This window comes from Ictidomys tridecemlineatus, chromosome 4 (assembly GCF_052094955.1).
Source record: "Ictidomys tridecemlineatus isolate mIctTri1 chromosome 4, mIctTri1.hap1, whole genome shotgun sequence".
Lineage (NCBI taxonomy): Eukaryota > Metazoa > Chordata > Mammalia > Rodentia > Sciuridae > Ictidomys > Ictidomys tridecemlineatus.
Genome location: NC_135480.1, coordinates 101,863,014 through 101,888,971, shown reverse-complemented (window position 1 = coordinate 101,888,971; position 25,958 = coordinate 101,863,014). Strand labels below are relative to the sequence as shown.

Below are 25,958 nucleotides of genomic sequence, written 5' to 3'. Positions count from 1 at the left end.
CAGCACCACACACAAACAAAGATGTTGTGTCCGCTGAAAACTAAAATAAATATTAAAAAAAAAAAAAAAGAAGGGAAGGTGGCTAGGGAAATAGTCCAGCCTTGGGTTTGTCTCTAGTGCCACAAACAAACAAAAACTATGTGCGAAAGCAGGGTAGTTATTGTGCTTATGCCCGTTTTGCATGTGAGTAAAATGATGACAAGTGTGATTTACCCAAAGTTTCTAAACCAGAACTCAAAGCTAGTCTTCTGATTCTTTCTGAAGTTCTCTCATGACAAATTTCAGGTTTTACAGAACATAATTGATTCAGTAGTTCTTACCTTTATCATTTTATCCCATATCCCTATGGGTTTGACCCTACAATACTCATCCATATTAAACCTACATGTCTGCAATGAAGGATATCAGCAAATTTGGGGGGTACTTATTTTGTGTCAATTCTTTATATATATTATCTATAATCCTTTACAACAATCCAGATAAAGACACTGAAGATCAAAGAAGTTAAACACTTGCCCAAATTTACACAGACAGTAAGTGGTAAAGCCAGGATTCAAATCAAGCTGTTTTATTATAACACATTGCTTCTTTTTATTTGTGTATTCCTTAATACTTATGGCACACGTAAAAGTTACCAGACATTAATTTCTTTACAGATTATCTAGGAATAAGTGAGATAATAAGAATTCTCTAAGGTAGGTACCATTATTATCTTCATTTCACCTCTGAGCAAATCAATGTACAAAGGAAAAATTCTACCAAAGTTCTCATGGCTAGATAATTTTCAAATGACGTCAGAATCCCAACTTCAGAACCTGTACCCTTAGACACTGTATTATAGACTTCCCACTCTTATTTATTTAAATTCCATCTCCAATGGAATTATGACATATTTTAAAACTCTGCATCTCTGGAAGGATTTATGTCAACTTGTATTTTAATTTTTGTTATAAAACACACTTTTTCTTTTTTTTGGTACAAGGGATTGAATTCAGTAATGCTCAACCACTGAGCCACAGCCACAGCCCTTTTTATTTTTTTATTTTGAGACAGGGTCTTGCTAAGTTGCTGAGGCTGGCTTTGAACTTGTAATCATCCTGCCTCAGCCTCCTGAGCCACTGGGATTACAGGCATGAACCACCACACCTGGTCAAAACTTACATATTTTAAGAAAAATAAACAAATTCTTTTTTTATTTTTGTGGTGCTGGGGATTGAACTCGAAGTCTTGTGCATATAAGGCAAGCACTCTACCAACTGAACTATATCCCCAGCCCACAAATTCTTGTCTTTAAAAAAGTAAAATCCTGGGGCTGGGATTGTGGTTCAGCAAGTAGAGTGCTTACCTAGCACATGCGAGGTCCTGGGTTCAATCCTCAGCACCACATAAAAATTAAAAATAAAAAGATATTGAGTCCAACTACAACTTAAATATATATATATATATATATATATATATATATATATATATATATAGAGAGAGAGAGAGAGAGAGAGAGAGAGAGAGAGAGAGAGGGAGAGAGAGAGAGAGAGAGATCCTAAATATCCTGGGCTGGGGTTGTGACTCATTGGTAAAGCACTTGGGTAGCATGTGAGAGGCCCTCAGTTCAAATCTCAGCATCACATTAAAAAAAAAAAAAAAGAAAGAAAGAAAGACATTGTGTCTAACTACAACTAAAAAATTAATATTTTAAAAAAGTAAAATCTTTTAAGAATTATTGCCTTGTTGTGGCAGTTTGCAAGGCTTTCACTATAAAATTCAGAAGAGATGCAATTCAGTGGTAGAGTGCTTGCCTAGCATTCACCACAACCTGGGTTCCATCCCCACCAAATAAATAAATGAATGAAAGACCGACTGATGCTGATTCTTTGGAAATGTGATGATAGCTGAACTAAATTGAAGGAGGAAATGCATCCCTGCAAGCAGGCTTTGCAAGGAGTGCCTAAGAGGCAGTATATTATAATGGTTTAAAGCAAAGACTTAGGAAAGACTTAAGAGTCAGACTAACCTGCTTTCAGAACTTTCTAGCTGAGTGACTAGGCAAGTTATTTTAACTCTCTAAGCCTTAATTACCTGATCTGTAAATTGGCAGTGACATCTATCTCATAAATTTAGAAAGCTAGAAAATACAGAATAGATTATATAATTTCTAAGTGCTCCCACATAGTCAATGCTCATATATATATATATATATATATATATATATATATATATTTATTAGGGGGAATAACACATAACAAATAGAAAAAAAATTTGTAGGGGTGTGTGTGTGTGTGTTGTGTGGTGCTGGGACTTAACTCAGGACCTCAAACACACCAAGCAAGTGCTCTACCACTGAAATACATCCTCAATCCTGCAGTTCCATTTTATTTATTTATTTATTTATTTATTTATTTATTTATTTTTAGAGACAGAGAGAGAAAATTTTTAATATTTATTTTTTAGTTTTCAGCAGACACAACATCTTTGTTTGTATGTGGTGCTGAGGCATGCCAGGCAAGTGCGCTACCGCTTGAGCCACATCCCCAGCCCCCCATTTTATTTTATTTTATTTTTTTTTTTTAAGAGAGAGTGAGAGGGCTGGGGATGTGGCTCAAGTGGTGGCGTGCTCGCCTGGCGTGCGTGCGGCCCGGGTTCGATCCTCAGCACCACATACCAACAAAGATGTTGTGTCTGCCGAGAACTAAAAAATAATAAATATTAAAAAAAAAAAAAATTTAAAAAAAAAAAAAAAAAAAAAAAGAGAGAGTGAGAGAGGAGAGGGGGAGAGAGAGAGAGAGAGAATTCTTAATATTTATTTCTTAGTTCTCGGTGGACACAACATCTTTGTTGGTATGTGGTGCTGAGGATCGAACCTGGGCCACACGCATATCAGGCGAGCGCGCTACCGCTTGAGCCACATCCCCAGCCCCCCCATTTTATTTTTTTAATTAATTTTTTAAAATATATTTTTTAGTTGTCAATGGACCTTTATTTATATGTGGTGCTAAGAATTAAACCCAGTGCCTCACACATGCTAAGCAGGCACTCTTCCACTGAGCCACAACCCCAGCCCCTGCAGTTCCATTTTAAACTAGAAGTCTCAGAAGAGGTGACTTTCAATAGCAAAGAAATGGAATTGGGGCTGGGGTTGTGGCTCAGTGGTAGAGCTCTTGCCTAGCACATGTGAGAGAGAAAATCCTTAGTACTAGGATTTTTTATGTAGTACTAGGTTCAATCCTTAGTACTACATAAAAATAAATAAATAAATGTATTGTGTCCATCTACAACAAACAAACAAATAAATAAATAAATGGAATCAACCTGTGTCCATTAACCAGTAAACGTATAAAGTAAAATGAAGTATATACGATTTTTTTCCCCCGTACAGGGGATTTAACCTAGGGGGAGTTAATTACTGAGTCACGTAAAAAAGCCTTTTTTAATTTTTAAGTTTTGTTTTTGAGACTTAGAGTCTTGCTAAATTGCTGACACTGACCTTAAACTTTCGATCCTCCTACCTTAGCATTCTGAATGCTGGGGTTATAGACCTGCACCAAGATGCAGGGCAAAATGTGGTACGTATATACAGAGGACTGGGGATGTAAATCAGAGGTAGAGTATTTCCCTAGCATGTGCAAGGCCTTGGGCTCAATTTCTGGTACCTCCCCCCCACACCCCACCCCTGCAATACACTGAAATACTATTCAGCCATAAAAAGGATGAAATTCTGTCATTTGCTATAACATGGATGAAACCGGAGAACATTCTGTTAAGTGAAAAATCCAGGCACAGAAAGACAAAGACCACTTAATCTCACATATATTTTGAATCTAAAAATATTGACTTCATACAAATTGAGAGTAGAATAGTTGTTAACAGAGGCTGAGAATAATAGGAGGGAGAAAGCAAGTGGGAAATATTGGTCAATGGGTACTAAACTATACCTTGCAGAACTGAATTTTGGTAGAATCATTACAGATAACAATAATGTGCTATGTGCTGTATACTTCAAAAAAGCTAGAAGAAAGGATTTTGAATGTTTTCAAAACAAAGAAATGATAAATGAGGAGAAAGATAAATGAGGAGACCTTGATTTGAAATTACACAATGTATATATGTATGGAAACATCACCTGGTGCTCCAGAAATATGTACAATTTTTAGGCACCAATTAAAAAATTAAATGTGGGGGGCTGGGGATATGGCTCAAGTGGTAGCGCGCTCGCCTGGCATGCGTGCGGCCCGGGTTCGATCCTCAGCACCACATACAAACAAAGATGTTGTGTCTGCCGAGAACTAAAATAAATAAATATTAAAAAAAAATTAAATGTGGTGCATGCTGGTAATCCCAGTGGTTTGGGAAGCTGAGATAGGAGGATCTCAAATTTAAGGCCAGCCTCAGCAATTTAATGAGGCCCTAAGCAAGTTAGTGAGACCCTGTTTCAAAATAAAATATAAAAATGGCTGGGGATAAGGTTCAGTGGTTAAACACCCCTAGGTTGAATTCCTGCCATCCCTCCAACCCCTTGCAAAAAAATTAAGACTCTCTCTTCCCTTTCTTAGTTATTAGGGATTGAACTCACCACTGAACTACACTCTCCACTCGCCTTACTGTTCTTTTGAGTACAGGAGTTGAACCCAGTGGTGTTTTACCACTGAGTTATATCCCTAGTCTTTTTAATTTTTTAAATTAAATTTAATTTATTTATTGTATCAGGGATTGAACTTGGGGCACATAACCACTGAGCCACATCCCCAGCCCTTTCAAATTTTTTTTATTTTAGAGCAGGGTCTTACTGAGTTGCTTAGGGCCTCACTAAATTGCTGAGGCTGGCATTGAAGGTGCCATCCTTCTGCTTCAGTCCACTGGGATTACAGGTATGTGCCACCAAGCCTGGCCTAGCCCTTTTTATTTTGAGACTGGGTCTAGCTAAATTGTTGTGCCTGCCCTTGAAATTGGGATCTTTCTGCTTCAGCCTCCATAGTAGTTGAGATTGTAGATGTGTGCCACCTCACTCTGACCAAAAAGCACTTTTAAAGTTACTTATTATGCAACAATAAAGTAAAAATAATTAAAAATTAACAAACACAATCAGAACCTGCCTTAAACTCATATGAATTTTTAGTAAATAAAAATATGTGGCCGGGCCCAGCGCGGTGGGGCACAATGTAATCCAAGCGGCTCTGGAGGCTGAGGCAAGAGGATGGCGAGTTCAAAACTAGTCTCAGCAAAAGCGAAGTGCTAAGCCACTCAGTGAGACCCTGTCTCTGAACAAAATATAAAATAGGACTGGGGATGTGGCTCAGGGGTCAAGTACTCCTGAGTTCAATCCCTGATACCTCCAAAAACAAAACAAAACAAAACAAAAAAGGGCTGGGATGTGGCTCAGTGGTTAAGCATCCCTGAGTTCAATCCCTGGTACCAAAAACAAAACAAACAAATAAACAAACAACACCAGGATACGGTTAAGTTTGAATCTCAGATAAAGGAGGAATAATTTGTTAGTGTAAGTATGCCTCTGTAATGGGACACCGTGGAACCAAGGAGTATAAAATAACATAAAAGCCATAAAAGTACCTTAAGGGGTTGGGATTGTGGCTCAGAGGAAGAGCGCTTGCCTTGTATGTGTGAGGCACTGGGTTCGATCCTCAGCACCACATAAAAATAAAATTAAGATATTGTATCCACCTATAACTAAAAAATAAATATTAAAAAAAAAAGAACCTTAAAAGTGGAGGGGCTGGGAATGTGTAGCTCAATGGTAGACCACTTGCTTAGCACGGGTGAGGTACTGGGTTTGATCTCTAGCACCGGGGGAAAAAATGTTTGGAATAACTGGAAAGTATGTCTAAATTCTGATTAGACAGATCTAGGATAAAACGCATGCCTCAGGATACTTGCTCTTAAACAGGGAAAAACATAATGATTTCCAATTGGAGGGCTGAAATTAATAAATCAGCTCTGCAACATATGGCCGCTAGGTGCCGCAACAGAAGCATTTGCTGAAACCATAGACAAACAGGAGAGTTGGCCGCCCAAACGCCCAGAGAGGCTTCATTTGGGCTCTTTGATCTCCTTCCGGCGAATAGAGATCCTACGCTGGAAGAGGCGTAAGTGCGGGAGAATGGGAGAGATCTCACGATAGTAGGACCAAGTCTCGCGGTTTTTTCTTTCTTCTTCTTTTTTTTTTTTTTCCATTTTACCTAGCGACTGAGAACAGGCCGGTTGCTCCTAGTAGAATCCTTGAAGTGACCTGTTGTGAGATTGGAGTGAGACCCCAGTCCTAGGCTGGGGTTCTTTCCATATAGAGGAGACGGATTCAGAAGGGCTCCAGGTAATTCGTACTCACCCCATCGGAAAGGAAACTACCTTCCTCCCTCCCAACAGGACGCCTCTTGCCATCTCTATGACAACTCTTCTTCCCTTTCCCCACCCCACTACCAACTGTCCTGTTTCTTTTACTCCCCACGAAACTTAAGTGGAATTTTATCTGCAAAACGAGTGAAGATGGAGGTGACGCTTTTGGATTACTCAGTGGGACCCATAGAGAGACTGGAGTTGACCCTCTCTTCGGGACACCGCCCCCACCCCCAGCCCGGTCCCAGAGGTGACCACCAGACAGAATTGTTTCTAGAACCTCTATAACCTCCCCTGAGAAAACCCAACAGCTTTTGGAAAAATGACCGAACCTGGGAAGAAAGCCGCGGTCTGCCTTTGCATGTACATCTAACAGCTTTGCGGGAGCTGCAAGAGAAGTCATTTCCCTCCAAGATTCCCTCGGTCCCCAGCCAGCCTGCTGGCAGTTCCTACACAAGGGCTACAGCAGAATGGCTGAATTGTTTGAACTGGGGCCAAGCAGTCTTAAGGAAAGTTTGGGATGGGGTCGAAGGTTTTATGTAGAATTGGTGTCTTGGGTGAGGAGGAGGAAACCATGATGGTTTGGAAGGCATTTCCCGGCAGAGTGTTTAATGTACAATCCATGATGTGTAATCATATCTCCTTTTGCTTAGACCAAGATTGTTGAGAATCAGGCATATGATGAACGTATAGAGGTTAACGACCCCGAAGAGGTTGCAAGTATTTGTACTCCAACCCCAGGGCAGCAAGGTAAGAGAAGAATGAAGAGGAAAGAAGAGAAATGGTTGTTAAAACAAATAGCAGGATGGATTTCATGTTTGTCTCAAGTTCCTGATTTGTAATAGCAAATTTTGACTTTCAGAGTCAGTTACTTCATTTGCCGTTGTTTCTGTTTTCTAACTAGTTAAGGAGGGAGAAATCACAGCTTGTTAATTGCAGGATCTTCCTTAACCCAACCCTATCACTTTTACTTCATGTTACTACTCAGCTTATGGTCTGATCTATAAAGCATTTGCTATTTGTGATGCTAGACATCAAACTCAGGCCTCCTGCATTCTAGACAAGCAGTCTACCACTGAGCTCTAGTCCCTGTTGTAGCTGTTGTTTTAACTTTTCAAAACTGTTTTTTACACTGTTTCTGCCCTTAAACAGCAACCCTAGCCAAAATATCAACAGAATAGTTTTAGATGATTTGACACCATTCATTTATTCAACAAACATTTTTCTTTTTTTGAAGATCGGAGTCTCGCGGCTGGGGATGTGGCTCAAGCGGTAGCGCGCTCGCCTGGCATGCCTGCGGCCCAGGTTCGATCCTCAGCACCACATACAAACAAAGATGTTGTGTCCGCTGAGAACTAAAAATAAATAAATAAACATTTAAATAAATAAATAAATAAATAAATAAAGATCGGAGTCTCACTATGTTTTTCAGGCTGGTGTTGAATTCCTGGGCTTAAATGGATCCTCCTGCCTCAGCCACCCAAATACAGGTGCATACCACCACATCTGGATCTGGCTCAACAAAGTTTTTTTTGTGTGTGTGTGCATTATAATTTTACATAATAGTGGGATTAATAAACATTTTTGAATGCCTACTCTATGTCATGTCAACCTTATGCCTGGCACTGGATATACAGTGTTAAACAAAAGACACATTGTCCCGCCATCCTTCTGCTTGTACTCATGGGAGAAAGATGACAAATGAATTAATAAATAAACATGGCTACAAATGTGATAAGTGCATTGATGGAGGCAAATTGCTGTTAAGGAAAATAATGGTGAAGAAGGAGATCTTTTTTTGGTACCAGGGATTGAACCCAGGGATGCTTAATAACTGAGCCACATCCCCAGCCTTTTTGTGTTTGCTTATTTGTTTGTTTTTGTGGTGCTGGGGATTGAACCCAGGTCCTTGTGCATGGGAAACAAGCACTGTATCAACTGAGCTATATCTCCAGCACATTCCAGCCCTTAATTTTTTTTTAAATTGTAGATGAACACACTACCTTTATATAAATAAATGATTTTTTTTTTCAAATGTGCTGAGGATTGAACCTAGTGCCCCACTTAGGCAAGTGCGCTACCACTGAGCTACACCCCAGCCCCCTTTTTTAAAAATTTGAGACAGCATCTCACTAACTTGCAGTCCTCCTGCCTCAGCCTCCTGAGTTGCTGGGACTCCAGATATATCCAACTATACCTGTCAAGGGAATGTATTTTTGATAAGGTAGTCAGGGAAGATAAAAGGAGAAGAGTCCATCATATGGGAGAGGAAAGTGGCATATGGTTAGATTAGAGAGGTAGGCAGGAGACAAAACAAGTAAGCTTTTTTTTTTTAAAAACATTTTTTAGTTATAGGTAAAAACAATACCTTTATTTTATTTTTATGTAGTGCTGAGGATTGAACCCAGTTCCTCATGTATGCTAGGCAAGTGCTCTTTCTCTGAGACACAACCCCAGCCCAAACTTTTTTTTTTTAATAAAATTTTCTTAGTTGAAGATGCTACAATGCCTTTATTTTATTTATTTATTTTTATGTGGTGCTGAGGACCAAACCCAGTGCCTCACACATGGTGCCTCTATGACTGAGCCGCAATCCCAGGCCAAAACAAAACAAGCACCCTTTAGCAGCTATGTTGCTTTTTTGTTTGTTTGTTTGTTTTGGAGGTTTTTTTTTTTTTATTTTTTGGTACCGGGTATTGAACTCATGGGCACTTAACATAGAGCCACATCCACAGTAATTTTATATTTTATTTAGAGACAGTCTCAAGTTACTTAGGGCCTTGCTGCTGAGGCTGGCTTTGATCCTCCTGCCGCAGCCTCTCACGCCCCTGGGATTACAGGCATGGGCCACCATGGCTTATGTTACTGTTTTTAAAATTTATTTATTTTTTGGTACCAAGGATTAAAGTCAGGGGCACTCAATCAATGAGCCACATCCCCAGCCCTATTTTGTATTTTATTTAGAGAAAGGGTCTCACTGAGTTGCTTAGTGCCTCGCTCTTGCTGAGGCTGGCTTTGAATTGGTGATCCTCCTGCCTCAGCCTCCCAAGCCACTGGGTTTATAGGCAAGCGCCACCACACCCAGCCCCTTTAATCTTTTTTTTATTTTTTAGTTTTCGGTGGACACAACATCTTTGTTTGTGGTGCTGTGGATCGAACCCGGGCCGCATGCATGTCAGGCGAGCGCGCTACCGCTTGAGCCACATCCCAGCCCCCCTTTAATCTTTTTAAGTATAAAGTTAATGGCATTAAGTACTTTCACAATGTTGGGTAACTGTCACTACTGCCTATTTCTCCAGAACTTTTTCATCATGCCAACCTATTGAACAGTAACTCCTGATGCCTTTCTTCTGAGTCCCTGGTCCACTATTCACTTTGTTTCTACAATTTACCTATTCTGCATACTTCATAAGTGCAATCATATTGTATTTGTCCTTTTATGACTTCTTTCTTTCTTTTCGTTTTCTCTTTTTCAGTACTGGGGATTGAACCCCATCCCCAGCCCTTTTGTTTTATTTTGAGGCAGGTGTCACCATGTTGCCCAGTCTGACCTCGAGCTTACAATCTTCCTGCTTTACACTCCCAAGTAGCTGGAAGTAGAGTGTGGGCCACCAAACCAGGCCTGTGGCTGACTTATTTCACGTAGTAAAATGTTTCAAGGTTCATTCATGCTATAGTGTGTCTCAGAACTTCATTCCTTTTTATGGCTGAATTATATTCCGTTGTATGGATATGCTACTCTTTGTTTATCTGTTCATCTCTTAATGGATACTAGGGTTGTTTTTACCTTTATGCTGTTGAGAATACTGCTGCTATGTACAGAGGTGTACAAGTGTCTGTTTGAGTCTCTTTTTTCAGTTATATTGAATATGTATCTAGTCACCAGGTTTTTGACTTGAGCATCTTTATACTCTTGCCAGCTGTGGAAATTATAACTTCTTTTCAGTTGGCTAATTTAGTAAGCCAAAAAATGGTGTTTAATTTGCATTTACTGGGCTGGGGATGTGGCTCAAGTGGTAGCGTGCTCACCTGGCATGTGTGCAGCCCGGGTTCGATCCTCAGCACCACATACAAACAAAGATGTTGTGTCTGCCGAAAACTAAAAAATAAATATTAAAATTCTCTCTCTCTCTCTCTTAAAAAAAATAATTTGCATTTACTTGATTTAGAGTTATCTAACAAGTTTTCATGCCAGTTTATACCTTATATCTGATTATACTTTAATTGTTCAGAATATTTTTATTACTGTTACAGATACTGATTCAGATTCAAATTTATAACTATCCATTATTTGCCAGGCTCTAGTTTACTTCCTTCTGTGTAAGGTTTATCACTTGATCCTTACAACAGTCCTGGGTAAGAAATATTACTGACCATACTTAGAGATGGGAATACTGAGATTGAGAGAGATTAAGGCATTTTGTCCAAGTGAGAGAGTTTTCTATCATATCCAGTCTTCTGAATTAATCCATCACTCTTCTCACTTTCTAATCACTTACCTCATTTTGCCAATGAAAAAACTAATAATAATAATATGCTATAATATGATAGTGACCATATTATACTAATTTACTTATTTGTTTTTAACCTTTATTTATTTATTTTTTATGTGGTACTGAGGATTGAACCCAGTGCCTCACACGTGCGAGGCAGGAGCTCTACCACTGAGCTCCAGCCCCAGCCCCAGCCCTATTATACTAATTTAATAAAATTATATTGTAGAGTGGAAAATAATCATTTAGTATAACATCTAACCCAATCCTTTAAGCACAGTAATGTTTAGTAAATATAATTTGAATTGAATTGATACAGCCATTCTTAAAAATCCTGTCCATAGAATAGTTAAAGCATAAAATATTATAAACTAAAACTATTGGTTTTTAAAAATCATTTAAATAGTAACCTAAAATGGAAATTTTTTTTCTAAGGACTTCCTCATTCTGGCTGTCTTCCTAACAAGACTATGGCTGATAACAGCAGTGATGAGTACGAAGAGGAAAATAACAAGGTACAGTATAACCCACAGCTTCTTGTAGAATTTCTGCTTTAGGTTTTTAATAGATTATTTGAAATGATATCAGCTCAATAGTGAACATTTCCTGAATGCTCAATGCCAGTGATTGGGTACGTTTGTACTCATGGAGGAAATTCAGGAGCAAAGAGCCTTGAGATTTTGACTTCAGCAGAAATAAATGCATCTTTTTTTGGGGGGGGTGGAGGTACTGGGAATCGAACCCAGGGGCACTTAACCACTGAGCCACATCCCCGGCCCTTCTATATATTTTATTTAGAGACAGGGTCTCACTGAGTTGCTTAGGGCCTTGCTAAATTGCTGAGGCTGGCTTTGAACTCTTAATCCTCCTGCCTCATCCTCCCAAGCCACTGGGATTACAGGCATGCGCCACCATGCCTGGCTTTTCTTTTTCTTTTTGAGGTCCTGGAAATGGAACCCAGGGCCTTGTATATGGTAGGCAAGTGCTCCAACACTGAACTACATCCCTGACCTAAGCCTATCATTACAGATGACTTTTTGGTGAAAATTTGCTACAAAGTCTGCCAGTGCTTCACAAACTTTACTTATCCTAAGAATCAACTGGTATACTTACTTTTAAAAATGTAGATTCCAAGTCCCTATTCAGAATCTCAAAAGCCAAAGCCTGAGAATTTATATTTAATAAGTAGTTCATGAAATTCTCATGTTAAATTAAGAATTATTGGTCTAGGAATTTTTTCATCATCAACACTTGTGATATTGCAAATATTTTGTGAAAGAGATTTTAATTTTGAGGTCTTAAGAAACAGATGATCCTATTTTCCTATCAACCTAGGAAATCACCCTGTTTCTGAAAGAAAGTTGGAAAGATACCTCTATCTCTATCCAGGGAGAAGTTGCACGTGTAACAACCTTTTTTTTTTGAATCAGGGGGATTGAACCCATGGACTCTTAACACTGAGTCATATCCTCAGCCCTTTTCTTATTTTTTTTTTGAGACAGGGTCTCACTAAGTTGCTTAGGGCCTTGCCGAGTTGCTGAGGCTGGCTTTGAACTTAGATCTTTCTGCTTCAGCCTCCCAAGCCACTGGGATTACTGATGTGTACCTTAACACCTGGCCAATGGTCATATTTTAATTGTTCTTTAAGAAAAGGAACTATCAAAAGTCAATTAAAAATTTTTAAAAAAGCTGTCATTTATTTTTAAAAAATCAATTAAAAAAATTTTTTTTGGTATGTTCACAAAAATCTATTTTAAAGTTTTATGAAAAGTAAATATGTATATGGTATATGTATGTCTTATTTGTGTATAGAGAGACTGGAAGTATATATATACACATACATATATATCATATTTCTATTCCCATAATTTTTAAAAATACCAGTTTGGTAACTGATTTTTTTTTTCATGATACTTTTTTTTATTAGTTGCGCGAGACAATACAGTGATCTTGACATATCATACATTTGATTCAAATCAATTAAAAAGTTTTAAAAAAAGAAAAGGAACTACAGAAATTCAGGTGAAGAATATTTGAGGTAATATAGGAAGCTGTAAATATATAGGCTGACTATAAAAAGACTAAAAAGTAACATTTTAAGGTAGTCTTTCTCCATGACTAGGTACACTGTTTTAGCATCTTATATACATGATAATCTCTTAGGCATTTGATCATAAAAAAATCCTCCCCTATTATCTTAAGGATTTTGTAAAGCACAACTTTCAAGAAGCAGACAAAAGAAAATAGAAAAGTTTTCTTTAATTGACCTCCAAATTTGGTTTATCCGCCCTCAATTGTTCTAGTCTACATGCCTTAGTCAGTATTTAAGTCTCATTTATCTTTCCAGTTTAGTATGTACCCAGCATCAGCAAAAAACCATCTACTTTTGAGTAATCTTTTTTTGGGGAGAGGCAAGTACTACAGATTGAACCCAGGGGCTCTTTATCATTGAGCTACATTCTCAGTCCTTTTTATTTTTTATTTTGAGACAGGTCTCATTAAATTGATCAGGCTAATCTCAAACTTGTATGCCTCTTGCCTTAGCCTGCCAACTCACTGGGATTACAGGCATGCACCATCATTCCTGGTTTGAATGATCTTTAAATCAACAATTAATACTCTTAAAAATTCCCTTTGCCAAACCTGCTTCCTCTGACCAAGGATAATTTTGGCAAATGTTATTCTAGAAGATTCTTATCAATTATATACCAATAGTCATTGAATGAATTCTGCAACTGTGTATTATTATCTGTTGTAAATATTACAGATAAGTTAGAGTATATTTTTATCTATGTATAATAAATCTGTTATTTGTAGAGGAATATGTGACTGAAAACAGTTTTTAGTGTCTTGGAATGTGCCACAGTTTTATGTGCCAACAGCTGCTTTACCATAAATGAAATATTTTAAAAAACTGGAATCAGTATAAGCCATATAGCATATGGAAACCAAGCTTTCAAAATATGCTTTTAAAGGGGGCCAATTGGTCATCCTTCAGGTCCTAAGGGAGGGAATGCCACAGGCTCCAGGCCACAGAGGCAAAGACATGGACCCCATCCCAACTGCCCCTGCAAGTCCCAAGCGCCACCAGACCCCTTCTCATGGACTTGAGAGGGTGGGTTGGTACATAGACAGCCAGAAGCTCAGAAAGGTAGGTTTTATTGCCAAGAGCAAAAGATCCCTTATCCTGAGATGGAAAATATAGTCATTGTACTTATGGGGGAAGGGAAGGGAAATATGGCTAGGTCAAATACCCCATGAAGAGAAATATCACTGAGCAAAAGTGGAAAATGCATAGTCTCTGAAATTGCTGGTCAGAATTCAGGCTCAGGGTTGATTATGAAATTTCTTTTTTTGATAGTTTCAAGCAGATTACTCTGAGCAGTCTTGCAAATTAAATGCTAGATTTCCTTGTGATCTTTGTGAGTATTAAAACCCTCTAGTGTGTCTTCCCTGTTTCATCTTCCCCCATTTTTTCCTTCAATAATTATTTAGAGTTGTCATCCTCTTCTTGGAAAGTCCCTAAATTTTAGGGTTGAAGCTCTTTGGATAAAGTTTATCAGACCTCTCAGGATCTCCTAAGTAATAAGTATAATTTGGATAGAATTTGTACCCCAGCTTCAGGTAAATTAATACAGTTGTAGAAAGTGGGGACTCAGTTTGTAGCTAACCTGGAGAAATAGACTCTGATACCCCTTCTGGAAATACCACCTTCCCTTTCTGGGGACTAGGTGCCAGGTGTTTGGGGGTGGGGGGGGTATAGGCTAGAGCACTTTTAGAACTAGGCCTCTGAGTCATATTATATTTCTCTTTATATGAACCTTTCTCTGTCTACCTGCCCTATCCCAGGAGAAAAAGAAGACCTCACAGTTGACACCTCAACGGGGCTTTAGTGAAAATGACGATGATGATGATGACGACGACTCATCTGAAACTGATTCTGATGATGATGATGATGATGAAGAGCATGGAGCCCCTTTGGAAGGGTGAGGAAAGGCCTATCGCCAAGGACACCCATGCCAAGGAGGAAGCATCTCCTTTAAGATACTGGGCTGGGAGGACATCATTTAGAAGTGAAATTGCAGCATCTCTCTCTCTTTTTTTTTGGTAGTAGGGATTGAATCCAGAGACTCTTTACCACTAGGCTACATCCCAAGTCCTTTTTGATTTTTATTTTGAGATAGATCTTGCTAAGCTACTTTGTCAATGTTCATTACATTCATTACATTTTATTTAATTACGATTAATGTTATGTGTTCTACTGTTTTTTTAATATGTATATTTTTATGTATTAATAGAAATACTTTTAAATAACTGTGCAATATTCAATTTGACATAATTAACCATCTCCCAAATGATGGATATTTTATTTGTCCCAACCTTTTACTTAGTAGTAACACTACTAAAAATAAATAAATAAATAAAGTAACACAGCTAAAAACATTTCTGAGCTGGATACAGTGGCACATACCTGTAATTCCAGTGACTCAGGAGGCTGAGGTAGGAGGATTAAGGTCAGCCTTGGCAATTCAGCAAGACCTTGTCTCAAAATAAAAATATAAAAAGGGCTGGAAACATAGCTCAGTGGTAGAGGACCCCTAGGTTCAATTCCTAGTACTGCATAAACAAAAACAAACATAAAAATCCCCATTGTTTTTTAGTGCAAACTATTTTATATGTCAGAAATTAATATCTTAGGGGGTTGGAGGTATAGCTTAGTGTTGGTATGCATGAGTCTGTGTTAATCCCCAGCACCAGCAAGGAAGAAAATTTTGTTTTACCCTTCAACTTTTCTCATTATCTCTTTTTTTTTAAAGAGAGAGAGAGAGTGTGTGTGTGTGTGTGTGAGAGAGAGAGAGAGAGAGAGAGAGAGAATTTTTTTAATATTTATTTTTTTTTAGTTTTCGGCAGACACAACATCCCTGTTTGTATGTGGTGCTGAGGATCGAACCCGGGCCGCACGCATGCCAGGCGAGAGTGCCACCACTTGAGCCACATCCTCAGCCCCTCTCATTATCTCTTTCATATAAAAAAGGGAAAGTGACTAGGGATACAGTTCAGGAGGAGAGTGCTTGTCTAGCATGTGTGAGGCCCTGGGTTCAATCCCCAGTATTGCCAATAAATAAATAAATAAATTTTAAAAATAAATAAAAAGGGAAAACAATATGCTACATTTTAACATAAAAAATTATGCTTTAGATTTTCTCCAGTTTTGTCCTTCAGCATCAAAAATAATTAAGAGCTAATTATAACTGACTTTAAAGTTGCCTTGCAAGCCACCAGGAAAGGCACATGTGGGTGGGGCAGAAGCTAGGTTCAGGGTCACTTCTTTGTGGTCACAGGAACACACATGTCGACCCAGGGTTCTGCCATCTCTGCTCTTCTTGGGCATCCTAAAATGAGGTGTTTTCCTTTCCCCAGGGCCTATGATCCTGCAGATTATGAGCATTTGCCAGTTTCCGCTGAGATTAAGGAACTCTTCCAGTACATCAATAGGTGAGAATGAGAACCTTCCAATGAAGCACACTCTACTACCTTGTCCCTGAACCTTTTCATTCTCTGTCCAGTCTGAAACAAGACCAGTTTCCTTGGATTTTTTTTTCAAAGCCTGAATAGCAAGGAAACATTCTCTACCTGCCTTCACCTTCCCTTGGCAATATCTTTTAGGTACACACCTCAGTTGATTGACCTGGACCACAAACTGAAACCTTTCATTCCTGATTTTATCCCAGCTGTCGGAGATATCGATGCATTCTTAAAGGTACAGTCAGTATGTCCTAAAAATGACTTATTAGATGTTAGTTCTGATTCTTGTCTTCTAATAATTCTGCTAATTCTTTTACTACCATAATATATGTCATTTCATTGCCATTCTTTACCTTGTTCTGTTCTCCAAGTACTTATTGTTGCTAAGTAATACTTTATCATCTCATTATATATTAAAACACTCTCCTGTATTTGCCTTCTAATTGTTCATGAATCCAGCTTTGTATTTAAGTTCTCAAAGACCATGTTTTTTTTTTCTAGACAATATTCAGTATGATATGATAAACAAGCATGTTTTTAATACTATAAATAATAATGAACCACAAGACTACTTCCTTTTCAGCTTATTGAAAACAGCAGGTATGGCTTTCTATGGTCCTCACATTTGTTTTCCTTCTACTTTCCTACCTTTTCCTTAACCAGGTACCACGTCCTGATGGAAAGCCTGACAACCTTGGTTTGTTGGTATTGGATGAACCTTCTACAAAGCAGTCAGATCCTACCGTCCTCTCACTCTGGTTAACAGAGAATTCCAAGCAGCACAACATCACAGTAAGAAACTGGCCTTGGGGCTGGGCTCAGTGGTAGAGTGCTTGCCTAGCATGTGTGAGGCACTGGGTTCAATCCTCAGCAGCACATAAAAATAAAAAAATAAAGGTCCATCAACAACTGAAAAAACTGGCCTCTTAACAGGGCTCAGCTGGAGAGGGTGGGCCAAGAGTAGAAGCCTTGCCAGCATTTGTATAATTGACTTTACCACCTATTAAAAGGGATGGGTGTGACATTAATCCAGCCCCCTCCCCAACTTTTTTATGGTACTGGGAATTGAACCCAGGGTCTCAATGCTTCTAGGTAAGCCTCTACTTGAGCTACATCTCCAACCCTTTTAAAAACCTTATTTTGAGACAAGGCTTGCTCTAAGTTGCCCAGGCTGGCCTCAGACTCGTTGTTCTCCTATCTTAGCCTCCCAAGTAGCTGGGATTACAAGTGTGTTCTACCACACCAAGCCAAGCTCCATTTTGTAAAATGAGTTTTATTGAAATATAATTCCATGCCGAAAAATTCACCCTTTTAAATTATAAAATTCATTGGTTTTTAGAATATTTACAGAGTTGTACAACTTTTGTCACTTTTTTTTTTAAGAGAGAGAGAGAGAAAGAGAGAATTTTTTAATATTTATTTTTTAGTTTTCGGCGGACACAACATCTTTGTTTGTATGTGGTGCTGAGGATCGAACCTGGGCCGCACGCATGCCAGGCAAGTGCGCTACCACTTGAGCCACATCCCCAGCCCACTTTTGTCACTTTTTATGCCTAGATAATATTCCTCTTGTCTGCATATACATTTTATATATATGATTGTTTCCACTATTTTTTTTTTAATTGAACTCTGGGGTACTTGACCACTGAGCCACATCCCCAGCCCTATTTGATATTTTATTTAGAGACAGGGTCTCATTGAGTTGCTTAGCAACTTGCCATTCATTGCTGAAGCTGGCTTTGAACTCGTAATTCTCCTGAGTCAGCCTCTAGGATTACAGGCATGTGCCACTGCAGCTGGCCTGATTGTTTCCACTTTTATTAATAATATTGCTATGAACATTTGCATACAGGTATTTTTGATGTTGATTTTGATTTTTCTTTTTATGATCTGGGGATTAAACCCAGGGCCTTGTGTATATTAGGTAAGCAGCACTCTACCACTGAGCTACATCTACAGCCCTTTTTATTTTATTTTGAGAGAGGGGTCTCACTAAGTTGCCCAGGCTGAACCTATGATCCTCCTACCTTAACCTTCCATGTAGCTGGGATTATAGGTGTATGCCACTATGCCTGCCTTCATATACAAGTGTTTGCTTGAGCATCTATTATTATTTCTCTTGAAAATATATGTGGAAATGGAATTGCACAGCCATTCTAAGTGCTGTGTCACTGAGCTATCCCCACTGAGCTATATTTAACATTTTGGGGAACCATCAAACAGTTTTGGGGAACCATCAAACAGGCGAGCACGCTACCGCTTGAGCCACATCCCCAGCCCCGACCCTATTGTTTTTGATCTGTGGTGAAGTAGTAAATTATGGCAGAAGTGCCTGGTGGAGCAAAACTGTTCCCTTTCTTTTTTTGCGGAGAGTACCGGGGATTGAACTCAGGGGCACTTTATCACCAAGTCACATCCCAGCCCTATTTTTGTATTTTATTTAGAGACAGGGTCTCACTAAGTTGCCCAGGCTGAACTTATGATCCTCCTGCCTCAGCCTCCCGAGCAGCTGGGATTATAGGCCTGTGCCACCACTCCCGGATAAAACTGTTACCCTTCTGATGGCCAGAAAGAAAAAAAAAAAGAAGGAAGAGACTGAGGTTCCATGATCCCCCTTGGGGCACACTCCCAATGACCTAAAGAATTCACAATTAGGCACCAACTCTTGACCTTTTCACTATCTCCCAATAGCACCATCCTGGGAGCAAGTCTTTACCACTTGGCCCTTTAGAGGACACTTAAGATCCAAACTCTAGTGGTTTCCTTACCCTGCATTTGGCTGCTGTCAGTCCTCTGTTTTCATCAGCTATCTCACATGTACAATAGCAACAGATATGAGGAGCTAGTGAAAAAAACTTAATTTTAATTAATTTATTTATTGTAGTACTAGGGATAGAACCCAGAGCCTCTGGGAAAGTGCTCTACCACTGAGCTACATCCTAGACTAATCCAGTCTATACAAAACAAGAAAGCATGGGGCTGGGGATGTGGCTCAAGCGGTAGCGCGCTCGCCTAGCATGCGTGCGGCCCGGGTTCGATCCTCAGCAGCACCACATACCAACAAAGATGTTGTGTCCGCCGAGAACTAAGAAAAAATAAATAAATGTTAAAATTCTCTCTCTCTCTCTCTCTCTGTCCCCCTCTCTCTCACTCTCTCTTTTAAAAAAAAAAAAAAAAAGCAAGAAAGCTACCTTAATATTTATTTTCAGTCAGCTGTCTTTTTATTTTTCTAGCAACATATGAAAGTAAAGAGCCTAGAAGATGCAGAAAAGAATCCCAAAGCCATTGACACATGGATTGAGAGCATCTCTGAGTTACACCGTTCTAAGCCCCCTGCGACTGTGCACTACACCAGGTAAGACAGCATGTTTCTCACCACAGTAACCCATAGTAACTTTCACCACCTATGAACCATTACTTGTGAGGAGAGGTTTAAAGTCTAGGGACAAATTTGATTAACCTGAGATCCTGAAAAAAAAAGTACACTTTCACTATACTTTTTAGAAATTGAGAAGTTGTCAGTTGCTGGCTCAGATTTGCAAGACAAGGGTCTTGCAAAATTGACCAGGCTTGTCTCAAGTTTATGATCCTTCTTCCTCAGCGTCCTGAGTAGCTGGGATTGCAGGCATGTGCCATTATGCCTGGATTTACTATATTTTTTAAAAATTGCAAAGTTCATAATAAAGTTTATATATATAAAGGCATAAAGATTGATAGTTCTCTGTTATCATTACTTAGCCAGTTCCTCCAACCCCAAGCCCTGGGTAAATTTGGTTTGCTCAATCTAGGTTTTCTTGAAATCCTAATATGCCAGATTGAGGATCTCTCCTTTACCCTAAAATATATTGATCCAAATGCTGCTGTCATTTGCCTGTGTTTCCTTTTCATATTTAATCTGTACCTTTAGGCCTATGCCTGATATTGACACATTAATGCAGGAGTGGTCCCCAGAGTTTGAAGAACTTTTGGGCAAGGTGAGTATAAAATATCATGAGGTAAGAGAGTGTGACATTCATTCTAGGGCCCAGTGTTTTCTGTATTCCTGTACTACCATTATCATCATTGACTTTTTTCTTTTGAGTACTGGGGATTGAACTGAGGGGCACTTGACCACTGAGCCACATGCCCAGTCCTATTTTGTATTTTGTTTAGAGACAGGGTCTTATTGAGTTGTTTAGTGCCTCACTTTTACTGAGGCTGGCTTTGAACTCGTGATCCTCCTGCCTCAGCCTCCCAAGTTGCAGGGTTGTGCCACCATGCCCAGCTCATTGACTTTTTAATTGAAGTTTAATACGCAATCACAAGTGTACATGTATTCTAAGTGTTAATCCATTTTAACTTGGGTAACCAGCACATTGCATTAGTGAACAAAACATTGTCATCCTCAGAGCCTCTGTGCTCCCAGATTCTGAGGTAACCAGAGTCTTGTTTTTGACTTTCTCTGAATTTAAAAGTACTTTTTTGTGCCTTCTTTTTTTATTATAAGAGATGCATTCATATTCTTTTGTGTGGTGGTTCATTTGTTCTTGTAACTGTAGTGTGTTCTACCATTTATCACATATATGTATATGACAGTTTATCCATTCTGTAATAGGTATTTGGGTAGTCTCTAGATATTTTGGTCATTAAATAGTGCTATTATGAAAATTCTTATGTAACACATACTTTGGGGAACATATGTACCTCTCGCATTATTATTTTAGGTTCCACCTCCACAGGAGCATTTATGATATTCTAAGAAGCTGTATCCTATTTAGAATTACCCAAATTTTTTTTCCCCAAGTGCTGGAGATTGAACCCAGGGCTTTGAGTTTGCTAGGCAAGTACTTTACACTGAGCTACATCCCTAGTATTTAAAAAAATACCCAAGAATCAACTTAAGAAGAAACTGTTAAGACCTTTTTGAAAACAATAAAATTTTAATAGAGGACATAATGAGATCTGAATGATGGAGGATTCAATCTTATAGAGCTGCCAGTTCACCCCAATTTCCTATATAAGCGTAGTGTCAATTCTAATTCCATTAGAATTTTGTTGTTGTTTGTTTGTTTGGTACTGTGACTTGAACCCAAGGCCTCCTGCATGGTAGGCAAGTGCTGTACCACTGAGCAACTTTCCCAATCCTTTTAAAAATTTGAGACAAGACCAGGTGTGCTAGTGCATGCTTATAATCTCAGCAACCAGGGAGGCTGAGATAGGAGATTGCAGTTTCAAGGCTAGTGTCAGCAACTTAGTGAGGCCCTAAGCAATTTAATATGACCCTCTCCCAAAATAAAAATGGAAAGTGCTGGGGAATGTAGCTCAGTGGTAAAGTATCTCTGGGTTAAATCCCTCACACCAATAAAACAAAACAAAACTCTTTATTGAGATAGAGAGGCCAGCACTGTGGCACATGCCTATAATCCCAGCAACTCAGAAGTCTGTATTAGGAGGATTGCAAGTTCAAGGCCAGCCTCAGCAACTTAGTGTGAAACCTTGTCTCAAAATGAAAATTTAAAAAAGGGCTGAGGATATCTCAGTGACAAAGCACACCTGGGTTCAACCTTCAGTACAAATAAAATAAAATTTGGAGATAAGGGTCTTGCAAAATTGACCAGGCTTGTCTCAAATTTATGATCCTTCTTCCTCAGCCTCCTGAGTAGCTGGGATTGCAGGCATGTGTCATTATGCCTGGATTTACTATATTTTTTAAAAATTGCAAAGTTCATAATAAAGTTTTTTTTTTTCCTTTAAAGAGAGAGTGAGAGAGGAGAGAGAGAGAATCTTTAATATTTATTTTTTTTTAGTTCTCGGCGGACACAACATCCCTGTTGGCATGTGGTGCTGAGGATCGAACCCGGGTCGCATGCATGCCAGGCGAGCGCGCTACCGCTTGAGCCACATCCCCAGCCCCATAATAAAGTTTATATACAGGAATAGATTTTTAAGACAAATCATGAAAATTTTAGAAAAAAAAATTATGGAGAATTTGCCCTGTCAGAAACCAGAACATATTATAAAATTATAGTACATAAGAAAATCAAGGATTGGATGTTTTCTTTGATATGCAGAAGATGGGGGGAAAAGAATATTAAAAAAACAAAGGGCTGGGCTCAGTGGTAAAGCACTTGCCTCACACATGTGAGGCACTGAGTTCGATCCTCAGCACCACATAAAAATAAATGAATAAATAAAGATATTGTGTCCATCTACAACTAAAAATATTTAAAAAAAAAAAAAGGTGGGGGAGATCTCATGGATACAATAGAGGATAAGGATCAAAGAGGGACGGAGAAGGTGAGGGCATGGGAAAGTCTTGGGGAATGAAACATCAAGTTATGCTGTGTCTTTGTATAACACAATGAATCATATATGTAAGGCACTAATTAAAATAATAATAGAAAGGAGATCAATAGAGTAAGTAGGTCAGGGGAGGAAAAGGCAAAATACTGGGGAATGAGATTGATCAAATTATGTTATATACTTGTATAAATATGACAATGTATCCCACTACTATGTGTAACTATAATGTACTAATGAAAATAAATGAATATAAAAAATTATAGTAAATCAAATAGAAAGTTACTGGAATAGGAATAGGTCAGTGGCACCTATTAATCCAGAAACAAACCCATGTATATATGGGAGTTTCATATAGAAGTTTTTGTTTGTTTTATATTTTGTAGCTCAGGGGATTTTGAATTTATGGCCTTACACATGCTAGGCAGGTGTTCTTATACTGAGCCACACCCCCAGCCCTTGATCAGGGAATTAAATAGCTAGATTGTAGTACCTCCATTCAGTGAAATACTATGCAATGGTATATTATTTGGTGTTCTTTGCTCTGATATGAATAAATAACAATGTATGTATAAGTGTGTGTGTGGGTGGGGGGTGGGTGGATGTTTGTGGGTTGTAGTGGGGATTAAACCCAGAAGCCTTCTACCATTTAGCCATTCACCTAATCCTTTTTATTTTATTTTGAAACAGGGTCTCACTAAAATTGCTGAGGCAGCCTTTGAATTTGTGGTCCTGTCTCCCAAATTGCTGGGTTTACAGGCAAGCACTACCAGGCCTGGCAACAATGATATATTGTTAAATGAAAAAAGCAATTGCAGTTGAGCGTGGTGGCATATGCTGTAATCCCAGCAGCTCAGGAGGCTGAGGCAGGAGGATCACGAGTTCAAAGCCAGCCTCAGCAAAAGCGAGGTGTTAAGCAACTCAGTGAGACCCTGTCTCTAAATAAAATACAAAATAGGGCTGGGGATGTGGCTCAGTGGTCAAGAAGTGCCCCTGAGTTCAGTCCCCTATACCCTCTCCATCAAAAAAGCAAATTACAAAACTGTGTACACTCTTAATTATTTTATAAAAAAGTTTTAAGAAGCTAATGGTTTTTAAATTGATAAGCTGGGTACTGAGGCTTATGCCTATAATCCCAGAGACTTGGGAGGCTAAGGTGGGAAAATCAAAAATCTGAGGCCAGCTTCAGCAATTTAGTGAGGTCTAAGCAATTTAGCAAGACTCTATCTCAAACTAAAATATTAAAAAGAGGGCTCAGGGGCTGGGGTTGTAGCTCAGCAGTAGAGCACTTGCCTCGCACATGTGAGGCCCTGGGTTCAATCCTCAGCACCACATAAAAATAAATAAAATAAGGTATTGTGTTCAACTACAACTAAAAAAAAAAAAAAAAAAAAATAGGGCTCAGGATGTAGCGCAGCTGGTAGAGCCTCCCTGGATTCAATCCCCAATTCCAAAAAAAAAAAAAAAAAAAATTTTTTTTTTTTAAGTAAACTTTCAACTTATTTAAATCAAAGCCTGTCTTCTGAGTGAAATGATATTTCCATTTTCTCTGTTCCCATGATGTCCCAGGACCTTTAGGCATTACAATACCAAGTCACTAAATACTTGGGTCATAAACCTGGGACCAGTTTCTTCTTGAATCCAAAATATATTTTTGTGGGCAGTATATTTTGCCCACAAAATCTTTTGGCCCTTCTTGTTTTCTTTCTTTCTTTTTTTTTTTTAATATTTTTTAGCTGGACACAATACCTTTATTTTATTTATTTCATTTTATGTGGTACTGAGGATCAAACCCAGGGCCTCGCATGTGCTAGGCCAGCGCTCTCCCGCTGAGCCACAACCCCAGCCCCCTTCTTGTTTTTTTAATATTTATTTTTTAGTTGCAGTTGGACACAATACCTTTATTTTACTTATTTATTTTTATGTAGTGCTGAGGATCGAACCCAGGGTCTCGAATGTGCGAGGTGAAGCCCCTAGGCCCTTCTTTGGTAGTAAATTCCATTTCGATGATTGGGGGTGGGAGTGGGGGAGATGTTGTTTTAGTTTGCTAGGGCTACTGAACAAAGCACCATAGAGTGGGTGGCTTAAGCAACAGAATTTTATTTTCTCTCAGTTCTGGAGGCTGGATGTCCAAGGTCAAATTAGCAGCACTAATTTCTTCTAGAGCCTCTCTCCTGGATAATCTACTCTTTGTGGCTTCACATAGTCTTCCCTCTGCCAGTGTCAGTGTCAGTGTCCTGATCTCTTCTTGTAAGGACACTAGTCTTACTGCATTGATGACCTCATTTTTACTCAGTAAAGATTGCATCTCCAAACAGTTACATTCTGAGATGCAGAATGAGGGTTTGTTACATTCTGTGGGTTAGGACCTCAACATAGGAATTTAGGGGAACTCAAATTGAGCTATAATTCATGTTTTATGCTAGGAGCTCTTTTCCTTCAGAGAGTGGCTCTTTTGGGCCCACTTACACTTTAGCTTTTTTATTGTGGTCTGTCCCACACCTCTTCCAGGTGAGCTTGCCCACGGCAGAGATCGACTGTAGCCTGGCTGAGTACATTGACATGATCTGTGGTAAGGTTCTCTCTCCTTTCCCAGCCCTTCCTCTGGGTAGCTATATCCTAGGCCTTCTTCAGAAGGGCTTGCTGACTCTGGGAAGATGGCATCTTGACTTACAGCCTTCACTTACGCAGAGTGGCAGCTTCTAGGGGTGTTCAGGCCTATGAGACTTCTTGTTGGGTATTTAATCCACAATCATAGTAATATATCCCATGTGGGAAGGGGTTGGCTATCCTAAACAGAAATGCCCCCTAAGTCCCAGAGTTTGTTTGGTTCTGTTCCTGGGAGTTCTTCTTTGTTTTAGCCATCCTAGACATCCCTGTGTATAAGAGTCGGATTCAGTCCCTCCACCTACTCTTCTCTCTCTACTCGGAATTCAAGAACTCACAGGTGAGATGAGGATCAGGGACTGGACTCAAGCTGTAGTGTGGGGTCTCTGCCAGCCTGGGCCTGCTGCAGTTGTTTCCTGTGGCAGTGGGGGAGTTATTATCTTCATGAGTAAGAGTTGCAGAGAAGGCAGAGGATGGGGAAGTATCAGAGATGGGAATCTCCATGGAACTTGGTGTGCATCTGTGGAGGATATCCGTGCTTCAGGAGAACCAAGTGGCCCAATGAATAGAAGCAGGAAAGAAGTTAAAAAAGGGTGTGGGGGGGGTCACTTTTGAAGGAAGTGGGCAAATTTCTAGCTATTTTTCAAAGATAGCACAAGGTATCTGTTTGTAAGCAGAACTGGAAGAAGATTAGAAGCTTAAAGGGTTTTTAAA

The 25,958-nt window shown here is 39.1% G+C and overlaps 1 protein-coding gene across 4 annotated transcripts in view; it reads left to right on the top strand.

The window, feature by feature from the left end:
* Positions 1 to 6,132: 6,132 nt before the first annotated feature.
* Ift46 (intraflagellar transport 46) overlaps positions 6,133 to 25,958 on the top strand; it is a 26,961-nt gene continuing 7,135 nt past the window's right edge. The window contains exons 1-12 of one of the 4 annotated variants that reach the window (XM_005328333.5): positions 6,133 to 6,316; positions 6,993 to 7,089; positions 11,268 to 11,347; positions 13,831 to 13,983; positions 14,682 to 14,818; positions 16,254 to 16,328; positions 16,500 to 16,593; positions 17,022 to 17,150; positions 19,592 to 19,713; positions 20,266 to 20,332; positions 25,149 to 25,209; positions 25,499 to 25,584. In XM_005328333.5, coding sequence (XP_005328390.1) covers positions 11,303 to 11,347; positions 13,831 to 13,983; positions 14,682 to 14,818; positions 16,254 to 16,328; positions 16,500 to 16,593; positions 17,022 to 17,150; positions 19,592 to 19,713; positions 20,266 to 20,332; positions 25,149 to 25,209; positions 25,499 to 25,584 — 969 coding nt within the window. In that variant the 5' untranslated portion in view covers positions 6,133 to 6,316; positions 6,993 to 7,089; positions 11,268 to 11,302. Of the gene's footprint in view, positions 6,317 to 6,992; positions 7,090 to 7,806; positions 7,830 to 11,267; positions 11,348 to 13,830; positions 13,984 to 14,215; positions 14,255 to 14,681; positions 14,819 to 16,253; positions 16,329 to 16,499; positions 16,594 to 17,021; positions 17,151 to 19,591; positions 19,714 to 20,265; positions 20,333 to 22,144; positions 23,213 to 25,148; positions 25,210 to 25,498; positions 25,585 to 25,958 lie in introns of those variants that run through there. The other 3 variants (XM_005328334.5, XM_040285312.2, XM_078047127.1) reach the window with 3 other exon arrangements.